General features: G+C 45.9%; 1 protein-coding gene across 1 annotated transcript; it reads left to right on the top strand.

The window, feature by feature from the left end:
* LOC115384638 (hormonally up-regulated neu tumor-associated kinase-like) lies at positions 1-9,696 on the top strand. The gene is made up of 11 exons (XM_030086877.1): positions 1-261; positions 1,984-2,106; positions 2,184-2,353; positions 3,715-3,770; positions 3,860-3,998; positions 5,081-5,205; positions 6,276-6,411; positions 7,344-7,544; positions 8,687-8,823; positions 8,912-9,354; positions 9,604-9,696. The coding sequence occupies exons 1-11, from the start codon at positions 1-3 to the stop codon at positions 9,694-9,696; spliced, it is 1,884 nt and encodes a 627-aa protein (XP_029942737.1).
* The last annotated feature ends 2,445 nt before the right edge of the window (positions 9,697-12,141 follow it).

Raw genomic sequence — 12,141 nt, 5'->3', positions numbered from 1 at the left:
ATGCCGGCAGCAGCAGTGAAGCCCGCCGTGGAGGACATGGTGGCGGAGGGGGCGGGCGTGGGCGAGCGCGGGGCGTCCCAGTGGGAGGCGCCCGGGCTGGGCCGGGACAGGCCGCCGTTGCCCTCCCTGAAGGTCCCCAGGGAGCTGCTGCGGCGCTTCCCCCACTCCAAACGGGTGGGCTCCTACCTGGTGGGGAAGATGATCAACAAGGGCTCCTTTGCCAAAGTGATGGAGGGGCTGCACATCGGCACGGGGGAAAAGGTTGGTGCTGGGCGGAGAGAGCGCCGACATCCTGAAGGGATCACACACACACATATGAAGAATGCTGCAGCCTGTTATTACTGTTGTAATACGTACAAATCCTCAGGCCTCCATAACTGATTATTTCATAAATAAGACCTTTAAATATTTCATCATACATTTGCTTGAAATATGTAAATAAACATATATCGACACAGTCTGAGCTCATGGAGCTTATAAATCACCATAAAACTGTAACTGCCATTATTATTATTATATATTCATGTAGCTAGCTGCTTGCATGATTATGACACTGTGATGAGTTCACAGCCAGACGATTCCCCCAAGCCAAGAGTTTTATGCAGAGTTTGCATGTTCTCCCTGTGCATGCATGGGTCTCCTCTCAAGTACATGCCTTTGACGTTATTTGGTGATCCAGGGTCTGACAACTGAAAAAAAACTGAAAAAAATTAGCCCCAGTTTCGAGGGCTGTGACATAAGTTGCATAAATTTTATCTTATGATACAAAACTTTTTTTTAACACGATTTTATGTGTGCTTAATGCTTAATGTTTTCTAAATTTTTAGTTCAATAAATAAGTACATATAAAACTACACTTTTTTTTGTCAACCTATTTTTTTTCAATTGGGAAATATCAATTTTGTGAGGTGAAAGATTGCGAGACACAACCAATAATGGAATAATGTGAAGAATTTGACCGTTTTATAGTAAAACCAATAATAACGGTAAATTTCATTTGATTGAGGATTTCTCAGTGACACCCTAAGGGCCAGACACACAGAACTGAAGGGCCACATGTGGCCCCCGAGCCTCATGATGTCTGTCTGTGTGCTCGTACTGTGCTGGACCGGATAATGTCTTCACCCAACTCCACATGAAGCTAAACTGGATAAATTGGTCTAAAAGACGGACAACGAGGCTGGAAATCTAACATTTGACCATCTATCCGGCTTGAGACGCTGACAGCACAGCGTAGGAGACAGTGTGTGTGTTTGGCTCAGCTGAGTGAGTAAACGCATGTCTGTGTTCACCTTTCACGGGTCACTGAGTGCCTGACCCCTGGCTGTGTTGCTGGAGTGATGGACAAACGCAGCCCCCCCCCCCCCCCCCCCCCCCCCCCCCCCAGGGGGGTGTTTGTTTCTCCCTGCCCCCGTTGCCCTGCACAGGTAGGGGATATGTGGAGGTGAGGTCCTCAAATATGCAAACAGTCGCTGCTGGAGGCCTTCGGGCTTCAGTGTAGGTTTAAGTCATGGATTGGCACTGAATAGACGAGAAGTAAAATTCAGTTTGATCCCGTTTTGCTCTGTGAGAGGGGAATTTTATAATGATAAATACTGTTGAGGGAATTTTATTTCCTGAGCAACCAAGGTCTCTTTTTTTTCATCATCATTATCTTCAGGGGAATTAGTTGTGAGAATGCAAATCGTTGCCAGTGTTGTTCTCCGAATCTGAGGAGCGGGAGAATGAAATGGAAAGGAAGCTGACTGCTTTATGGAGTAATATCATTTCTTCTGTAATCAGTTTTTTTTTCTTGTTAAAGGATCACATGCGTGAAATGACTGATGTACCAGATCATTGTTAGCACAACATGCTAAAACCTTTAAATGATAAAATTCGTTTTAGTATAAAAAGTTATTCATCACTAACTTGCTGCCAATGACAGATTTGCAATAAAATCCAAAAGATGGAAATAATATGGCAAAGATTTTCATGTTTTTTTAGGTAGCCATCAAGGTGATCGACAAGAAGAAAGCCCGCCAGGACTCCTACGTGCTGAAAAACATGAAGCGGGAGCCTCGAATCCATCAGATGGTCCGACACCCTCACATCGTGGTCCTGCTGGAGGTAAAAACCTAAAATCAAACGCTCCCAGTCGCACGTCGGCGGTTGAACCAGCGCGCCCATGTGACGGTGTGTGTCAGACCCTGGAGACGGAGAACAGCTACTACATGGCCATGGAGCTCTGCGCCGGGGGAGACCTGATGGACAGGATCTGCGAGAGGAAGCGGCTGGAGGAGAGGGAGGTGCGGCGCTACACCCGGCAGATCCTCTCCGCCGTGGAGCACCTGCACAAACACGGCATCGTGCACAGGTCACCACACACACACACACACACACACACACACACACACACACAATGCACAGCACTTCTGTTTGGTAGGGATGTATTTTTTTACACTGCAGCAGGATCCAGAATTTGTGTTTTGGTTTAAGGCCTTGGCTCCTCCGAAGGTGGGAATGTGATTACCAGGCGATGACCTCATCATCCTGCGCCGGCGCCATGATTCACACATCATCACGGCATCATGGACTTCCTCTCTAATGAAGTCCCTCAACGACGTCGCTCTCCGCCGTCCGCCGGCACCTCTCCGCGCCCCGCACGCGCGCGCCCGCCCGCCACGTGCACGCCCCCGGCCGCCGTCCCACACGGAGATTATTAAACTTGGAAATAAATGGAAAATTTGCACTTAAACGCACCTCCTGCCACCCACAGTCGATAGATTTACCGCGTACATTTCCCCCTTTATGACGACGTCTGCTCTCGCTCTCGCTCGCCGCGTTTCCCCTCTTTGAACTCGGCCCGGGCTTTCTCTGGATTTCGAGCGTCTGCTGCTTAGATGAAGGCAGATGAAAGGAGCATGGCGGATTCCCAGGCTGTAGTTTATAGGGGCTCTCCTCTCTCCCGACCGCAGATTTTCATTTAGCGTGGTTAGTTTTAGAGCAGGCAATAGCGTGCGGTCGGTGGCGAGGCCGGGGTACTTTCTAGGGACGGCAGGCGACTTTTTCAGGTGAACAGGAATAGATCTTCGTTGGAGGATATTGGGGAAGCTGAGGAGAGCCTTGAAAATGGTGTTTTCCAGCTTTGAGGTTCATTGTTCAAAATAGATGAATCACATTGATTGCAACCAACTGTTCATTCAGAAGTCCTTTTAAGTGTTTTAAAAGCTCAACTCAAAGCCAAACACGGCTTTTGGGGTTTCTTCTGCCTCTGTGAGCCAACTTTTCTGGTCACCCGTAAATGCACAAAAAAAAAATTCCCAAACAGATAACAGATTTGTTTAACAGCTACAATGCTCAAAACGCTTTCGAAAGCATTTAATTTTGGATGAAATGTTGGATTTAATTATCTTTTTTGCATTATTCCACATAATGGTTGGCAGCAGTCGAGAGTCAAAGGGAAGAAAGAGCCTAACGTGTCTTGTGGTCGTTACAGGCTGCAGGGTCTTTAGTGCAGATTACCACTGTGGCTTCAGGCGCATTAGTTCATTCTGTCATTGGAATTCATCCCTAACAATCTTTCACAATAATAGAAATGTGTGGTTTAATGGAATAAGTTTTACTCTCCACCTACTTTCCCGCCGCTGGAGGATTAAGGGCAGAGCTTGTGAAAATCCTGCAAAAAACGACCTCCTTTTTCTCAGAAGGAGATTGATTATTTATGTTCTTTTGCAGAGATTTGAAGATTGAAAACTTCCTCCTGGATGAGCACAACAACATAAAGATTGTAGGTATGTTGGCATGCATGCTTCCTCCAGGGAGAATTGAGAAAACGCAGCACCGGGACCTTGCTGTAAAAAATAATAATGTTTTTACACAGATTTCGGTCTGAGCAACACTCTGAAAGCTGAATCTTTATCGCTGGAGCTCCTCAGCACCCAGTGTGGAAGTCCTGCCTACGCCGCCCCCGAGCTGCTCGCTCACAGGAAGTATGGGCCCAAAGTGGATGTCTGGTCTGTGTAAGTAATACGGCGAAAACAGCGTATAGCGAGTTCCTGTGTTCGCACCACAGAGGCTTTTCAGGAGTTAAACTTGAGAGAGGGCACCCAAATGTGAAGGAAATGAAGCGGGCCACTTGTGAAATGGAAAAAATGAGGCTCGGCCGGGGAGGGAGCAGGTTAAAGATTGGATCCCATGTGAAGTTTCCTTGGACAAGACACTGAACGCCAAGCTCCTTCCAAGTCGAACACCTTGTTTGGCAGCCGTCTCCACTGGCGTGTGAATGTTTTTGTGAAATTGTAAATGCTTTCAGGCTGCTAACGTGGTGAAAATGCACCGCAGGCGATGTCCAGGCTACTCTCTATGCCCTGTTATATTTAATATACCAAATATTTGAACCAGATTTGGAAGCCAATGCTTTTTATTTGCTTGGTTAGCATATAAATCATATAGTTATTTGTAGTGATCCATGCTATGATTCTTACGTTGAAGAAAAGTCATTGAAACTCTAATTTTTATCTACTCAGTTATGTAGTAACAAAGTGATTAATACTCTAAAACTGGATGTTACATAAAAGTGCCAAATGTTGGAGGCTCCTTCTACCCTGGAGCTCCCTTTTATAAGATTCACCACAGCGAGTCACTGCCGCTGGCGCTGAAGACTTGGCTCCTTTTTTATTAACTAGATCTGATTCCTGCCACATCCGGGATTCAGGCCTGCGGCCCCCACCCTCCAGGTCAAGGCTTAACCTGATATTCCACTGGGGCGACGTTTTATTTGCGTCAAACAGTGAGCTGCTAAAGAAACTTTTGAGTGATTATTATAGCTTTAAAACCAGAAAATATAGGTGCCAAACAACACAAAATTGATGCAAACAGAGAGTTTCTTTGGCTCATGTTTTCAGAACAGGTTGTCAACGGCCAGTTTTTAAATTGCACAGAAACTTATAGGAAGCAGAAAAGTCCTGACATTTAAAATTGCAGGTGCGTGAGATCGTGTGTAGTCGTATGATAAAGCATGCTTTATATAAACATGTGTTACTGTTTTCTCACATGTGACTGTGTGTGTGTGTGTGTGTGTGTGTGGTGTGTGTTTCCAGAGGGTAAGCATGTTCGCCATGCTGACCGGGACTCTCCCCTTCACCGTCGAGCCTTTCAACATCAAACAGCTTCACCAGAAGATGGTCAGCGGCGAGATCAGCAGCATCCCGGCGGACATCAGCAAAGGTTGCCCTGTGTTTTTTTAGCATGTTCTGAGCACCAAAGACAAGGCGATGGATCAAGTGATTCAATGCTTTGTTAGGCTGTTTTTCAGCAGGTTTAGTATCTTTTATTCAGTCCCTCTCTTTCTCACAGTGTCGGTGAGGGTGTTGCGTCACCACAAACAAACACAGCTCCTGTTACTGTGAGGAGAACCAGTCACTATTAGCAGTAGTGGTGTTAAAATCAGAATTCTATTTGAACCTCTCAGACTTGTCTTCACCTCCAAATCCCCTTTCCCCGCCAATATCTTCACTCATCGCTGTTTTTCTTGCTACAGACTTGTCCAACTGTTGCTTCCTCATCTCCATGTATTTGTCCGTATTCCTGTTGTCATATTTGTACTGTTATTATTATTCTCATCTTTGCATGGTTTATTTTTGCACTATCATCTTACCCACAGCTTTCAGACCTCACCCTTCACAAACACAGTTCAATCAAGGTGTTCGTATAATTACTGTTCCTCGGGTTCTTAACTGAAAGGCAATAAATACAGTATTATATATTTTTTATTAGTTACAAACAGCTTGGGTTGACTTTGGCCGAGAGACGCCGCTCTGGCTCCGCCACTGAGAGGGCTAATACTCGTAGTAAATGGAAAGCAGCTTCGCGGGGGTTAAATGTCTGTGAGCGTGGCAGCCGTCCCCTTCGGATCTATCTGTACCATCAGAGCTTATCTGGATTCCCCATCTGGGCTCACGCTATCAGCCGCGGTCGGGCTGCCTCGGCACAGACTTATGTCAGAGGGCGACGGGACGAATCGGCTCTCCTGGAGGGAAACCTGCCTCTCATTGGTGTCACCACCGTCACCGCGAGAAACAACAGTCTGACAGAGCTGGACGCAAGTTCAATGAGAGTAATGTCAAAAACACACAGGAAGAGATGGAGGTCACATATGAGTTATGAAGTTTAGGATGAAACTCAACAATAACGTCCTTTAAGCATCCTTTAATCTTTTCACTTCAGGAGTTGGTCAGTAAAATCCTCACAACAAATCAATTGTGACAGTTCATCCTCTTCTGTCTTCTTTATTTCAGGGGCCGTGACCTTTGTGCTCTCTCTTCTGGAGCCGGATCCAGAGAAGAGACCCAGCGTCAAGGCAGCCATGGAGGAGAAATGGATCAATGAGGGATATTCCAAGAGGCCACTGCACACACTGTCTCATAAAAACAGGTGAGTTTCTGCCATTGATCCTACTCTGGAGATCAGTTCTCTGCATCCTTCTCAGTCAGGGTGTTTTTTCACTGAAAAGACAAACATCAGCTTTCTATACTTTACTTATCTAAAGCTTTAGAACTAGTGGTCTTCTGGTTTCAGCCTCTACTGCCTCCACGTCTTCATACAGTCCTGCAGATGAGTTCATGCAGCTTCTGACGAAGCCTTTAAACTTTGAGCTGAATATCAGTAAAATCACAACTTCGAGATTTTACACATATGTGTTTTTTGTACTTCCTGAATGTTTTAGGTGAAAATATAATTTCTAATACCATTTCTATTCTCTGACTTTTCAATAACTTGGAAGGACTGCTGATGTGTTGTGTCTGTATTGTTCAGAGAAAGGCAGCTTGTTTAAAGTAACTCTCATATAGTTTCTGCGTATTTCCACTGCTCCAAAATGGGTATAACATAGAAACCTAAGTTTACGGGGCTTTTTTTATTTTTGCATTTTTCTTTTCCTTTTTTTTTTTTTTATTTTTTTTTGTTTGGTTGCACAAGACACTTTTTTTGTACAAGAAGAGCAAAGAAGGTCACAAAAGCTCTTCCCAGAAAAAAAAAAAAGACTGCCACAAACTTTACAATGTGGGCAAATGAATCAGGAGGGAGATCTCTGCATGTTTTCAAACGAAATGAAAATTTTTGTGGTCTGCAGAGTAACAGCTTAGTGCACCAGAGTGGGACTAAAAACCTTTTATCACTTTACACAATGTGGAAATACAATCACGTGTGGCTTCTTCTGGCAATAACGTGTCTTTTTGAAATCTCGCTTTTGTCTGACTCAACTAGAAGTCGGTCGTCAGCGAGACTTCAAGCGGTTGGACGCATCTCCGCCTTCGTTTTATGTCGTCTCTGTCCGTCTTTTCCCATCCTCCCCTGTTATTTCCCAGACTGTGCCCAGAGGATCTGAACTCGTCGGTGCTGGCGTACATGACGGAGACGCTGGGCTACTCGCTCTCCGAGATCATCAACACGCTCACCACCAACCGGCCCTGCGCCATCATGGCCGCCTACCACCTGCTGCTGAGCAAATTCAACAGGAGCCAGAAAGGGGCCAAGGCCGGCAAGGTTCACCCTCCACCCAACACAGAGTGTGGTTACATGTCATTTTTGATTTGTAATTGCTTTATTCTGAATTAAGTAATTTAGAATTATATTCATGAGTTTGGTGTTTACATGGGAAAAACGAAGAATTTTAATCCTCTCACGCCGGGGTCTGCGAAGCATTTGATTGGACAGCGGGCGGCAATGACGTACTGACGTCTCCCGGAAGTAAACAGCTTTTTTCTCATCTTTTTTCTCGATTAGCTTTGACGCTACAACTTTAAAAATGTCCGCGTTTTTATGGGCCCGTCGATCCGCTCGTTTCATTATATGCAATTCTTCTAAAACTGCCGTTAAATAAATCGTCTCCATACGAATTGAAACGCGGAAAGCGGGCCGCCATCTTGGAAATCACGTCATTACGACGGAGCATGCGCAGAGCGACCAGAATGGAGTCGCGCCTAATTAGCATATAATTGCGCTTCCAAAGGAGAATAAACCCGCTGCTCTTTTCGGATTTAAACTCAATTCTGATCAGAGTTTTCAGCATTTACGTGGTCATTTTATAGCAGAATTAGGCTTCATTTGAATTTATAGAGGAATTAAAAAGTCCCATGTGGACTGACACTCTATGTAAGGAAACACACACACACACATACTCAAAATTTTTTAGAAGTCACTCAATGGTACCTATGAACAAAGATCTGTTGGTTAAAACCAAACAGTAACCATGGCTTATTTGGCAGAAACTGGAAGGAAACGACTGGAGTCTTTCCAGCAAGAATACATGTCGAGAGAGGAACAGCAGCGAGTCAAAGCCTCAGAAACAGGTAAATGATGAAGCTGTTTCATTCAGAAAAGGTAAAATGGACTTAATTTACATGGCACTTTTCACCGATATTCAATCAGATTATCTGAGATTAAAGATTGAGGCTGGTGCTGATGAGCTGAATCTGATGAAGTGTTATCAAAGATGGGTGAATGATGAACTTTCTTGATGACCAATCAACAACTGATTCATCCTCAGAACAATCCGGCCAACGAGAAGAGCTCCAAGCAGTTCGGTCGACCTCTGAGGACCCAGCAGACGACTGACTGCCGGAGCACCAGGAGGAGGACCGAGGACGTCCACAGGAAGGAGCAGAGAGAGGATGACGAGAACCGCCCCCCCTCCACGTGTCTCCCTCAGCTTCCCCTCTCCGTGTCGCCGCCCGTGCCCCCCCCGCCTGGCCTCGCCCTCTGACGCCCAGCAGCCGGCAGACCACGGGGCGACGGACGAGGAGATCGCCATCACCGTGGACACCAGAGAGGTTCTGTTTCCAGAGGGTGAGGAGTTCAGATCAGTCCAGAACCGTGTGTTTCTTCAGTCCTCAGCTCGGCGTTCTCCACATGACTGCGTTCCGCTGTGTTTCAGTGCCAGTGTTTGGAGACAGGGAGCTCGTCCATCTCTCTCCTCCCAAAACGTCTGCGTCCCAGCTCTGTGACTCCGCCCCCTGCCAAGTCCCCTTACCGCCGGAGCCAATCAGAGACGGCTCGTCCAGGCCCGTCCGACACACGCACCTGCTCAGGACGACGCAGTCAGATGGGGCGGATCCCGGCTCGGACTGTTTCCATGACGACCGACGCCAGGACGACTCCCATCACCGGAGCATCGACGAGCGCCTGGAGAAGCTGCAGACGTTCTACTCCGCTGACAAGAACGGCGTCTCTCCCAGGATGCTCCTGGATGCCGAGGCGCACTCTCCGGAGCGAGCGCACCTGGGCGCCATGGAGACCGCGCAGACCTCGCCTTCCGCCCAGCTCCCCCGCCTCCGCAACCTGGCCCTGAAGGACGGACGAGGCCGGAAGATGACCTGGGTGGGTTTGACCCGACCCGGACCACCGGGGCTCCTGGTGAACGGGTCCAAACCCCCGGCTTTCCCCCTGCAGAGGCAGCAGACGCTGCTGATAAAAGGCCTCCGACAGGAGAGGGGGAAGAGGAAGGAGCTGTCTGCAGCCGGAGGAGGAGCAGAGCGAGCAGGAGGAGGAGGAGGAGGAGGAGGAGGAGGAGGAGGAGGCATGAGCGGAGCCAAGAGGAACTCCGTTCAGCTTCGCCCCTCTCTCCAGCGCCGGGCGGCGGATCTGAACCTGCCGCTGCTCCCTGCAGCCCTGCAAGGGAAGGCCGACAGGAAGAACCAGCTGCACAGCATGGAGTACTGACACACCGGAGGATCCTCACAGCAGCATCTGTTCATGGCAGCTACAAAATAAAGCTATAGCTCTACTTTTAATGTCTTGCTTCCCAAAGCAGCAAACGTCCCGCATAGAGAGAGTTTTCAGTGCCAAATATCGTTCGGACATCATTCAAATACAAAGAAATCCAGTCAAGAGAAGCTGAGGCTGTCTGTTTATTTCCAACATGTCTTCTCCACCCATCACAATGTGAAGTGTAAAATGCACAATGACTCTTCAGTAGTGAATAGGCTTTTTTGTACAATCACTGAAAAATTTAAATAAAAACAAATCCTGACTAAATTCTTTTCTGTTGTCTGTTATTTATTTTGTGTATTTTGGATTAAAATGATTCAGACTAAAATTTAACTCTTCAATCCATCAATACAGCAAATGAAAAGATTTCAAATGTCATAGAAATAAATTACAGTTTTGAAGTAACAGGTGCAGCAGTTGCTGGGTTTCACATGAAGACAGATTAAACTGTCAACGATCCTCTTCTTTCATGTTTGTGTAAAAAATTATTTATTAAAAAGGGAGTAAGAGAAATGCAACAAAGTCACTGCAGCAATATTGTTCATTTGTACTTTTTGGTCACTTGTTTAAGCCTTTTCCTTCCTGATATCAGCTGGATATGTTTGAACTTGACCTACTTTTTCTTGGTGTTGCATTTTGTTTGGTAACCTGAGGTTGATTTTTTTCCCCTCATGTTTCTGTTTGCAGTATTTTGCCGTTTTTGCAAAGTTCTAAGAACTTGCATTGAGATAATGACAGCAACATTCATTTTGAAATAATCTTTACATGTTTGTACCATGACAATCACACAGGCATAGTTTCTACAACTACAATGTTTGATTTATGGATTTGAATGGTCAAAATGTGCAACAGATGAGAGAAAGAAGTTATCAATCGATCCTAAAAATCTCTAGCATGTGTCATATCGCTCTTTATCGCCGCTCTTTCTCACTCCGGTCATGCTTTGTGGGTCATTAATATTCAGGCACAGAGATGTGGAAGAATCTGGTTGCTGCATGGAGGCACTCATCGCCGCTGCTGAATAATTCAGAGGGCGGTCACCCAATACCGGCGCTTTGTGAGCGTGTGCGCGTGTGTGTAAGGGTGAGACACGCGTTATGCGTGTGCCCAATGAGGACAGATTGAACCCACTGGGGTGGAGACACCCCCCCACTCTAGTTACCTCTCTGGCTACTTAACAGTGATATGAACCAGTAAGCTCTGATACTGTGGCGCACACTCACTCTGCACAACGGTCGACTCTAAAATAAAGAAACAGCACCAAGCCAGTACAAGATGCAGAAATACGAGCTTTATTTTTCTTCATTTAAAGCTTTAAAGTGATTGTTAGGCGAATACACCGACCGCAGCATGATAAGATAAGACTGCTTTTGTTGTTTTGGTTCATGCGTGTGTGAAGAACTGCTTTAGTCTCCCTGTTAAAGAAGTGTGTCAGGCTGAATGAGGCTATAGGCCACGTATGAATTAAATCGGACAAACAAGGTATGGAAAAGCCATTAATAATGCATGCTGCACGTAAAGACGTACCCAGGGCCGCTGGAACATTGCGTTTACTTTGCACGCTAGAGTGAGCATTGTTCTTTCTGTACAGCTTGTGACTTGAACAAAGGCTTTCAAGGCGACTCGGATAACTGCTTATCGATGGCACGGCTCAGTTCTTACTGTCAAAGCTAATTACCTGTAAAGACTTGGGACATTTGATTTGGAGTTGTTTTCACCGACTTGACAAGGTGTTGACTTCACTTCGGCGGCGTAACACACACACGTTATCAACGTCAAATGATTTCCAACAGTACGTTCACACAATTGCACTAATGACTGAAAAGGTGGAGCGTGTGGGCTCTGGATGGTTTCCACACCGTTGTGGACATCTGTGAAATATTCAAGAACGATGCCGATGTTGACCCAGACATTGGCCTCCATGGCATTTTATTTTGAAAGAAATATCCCAAATCTTTTCTTTCTGTTTGTTTGATCAAATCAAGACGCTCTGCTAAGAAAATCGGAATGTTTCGTCAAATTGTGTCTCGCTGAAGTTGTGTGTTCGCTTACTGTCATCAACCCGTTACCAACGTGAGTTCATTTGTTTTATGAAGACAACAAAACATGTCTGGACGTGTCCACCTGCAAATACTCCCCTTTTGAAGTGACTTCCTTAGTTATTCATTAAACCAGCTTTAAATCAGCGTTTCAGTTTAGTCATGTGTCTGGTCCTCTCAGACAATCTGTAAAAAAAAAAAAAATTCTGTTTTCTTTGAAATTTTTAGCGTTGTGGTTTGGCAGGATGGGTTGGAACCCATCTTCCAGGGTGGTTTTGGCCCATGGGCCTTATGTTTGACACCACTTATCAAACCAGGTTTTTTTTTTCAGTTTGGCAACATATTTGAGTTTGGGAAC

The sequence above is a fragment of the Salarias fasciatus genome, unplaced genomic scaffold (genome assembly GCF_902148845.1).
Source record: "Salarias fasciatus unplaced genomic scaffold, fSalaFa1.1, whole genome shotgun sequence".
In the NCBI taxonomy this organism is placed as follows: domain Eukaryota; kingdom Metazoa; phylum Chordata; class Actinopteri; order Blenniiformes; family Blenniidae; genus Salarias; species Salarias fasciatus.
The sequence above is the reverse complement of the archived record's forward strand: the minus strand, read 5'-3'. Positions and strand labels throughout refer to the sequence as shown.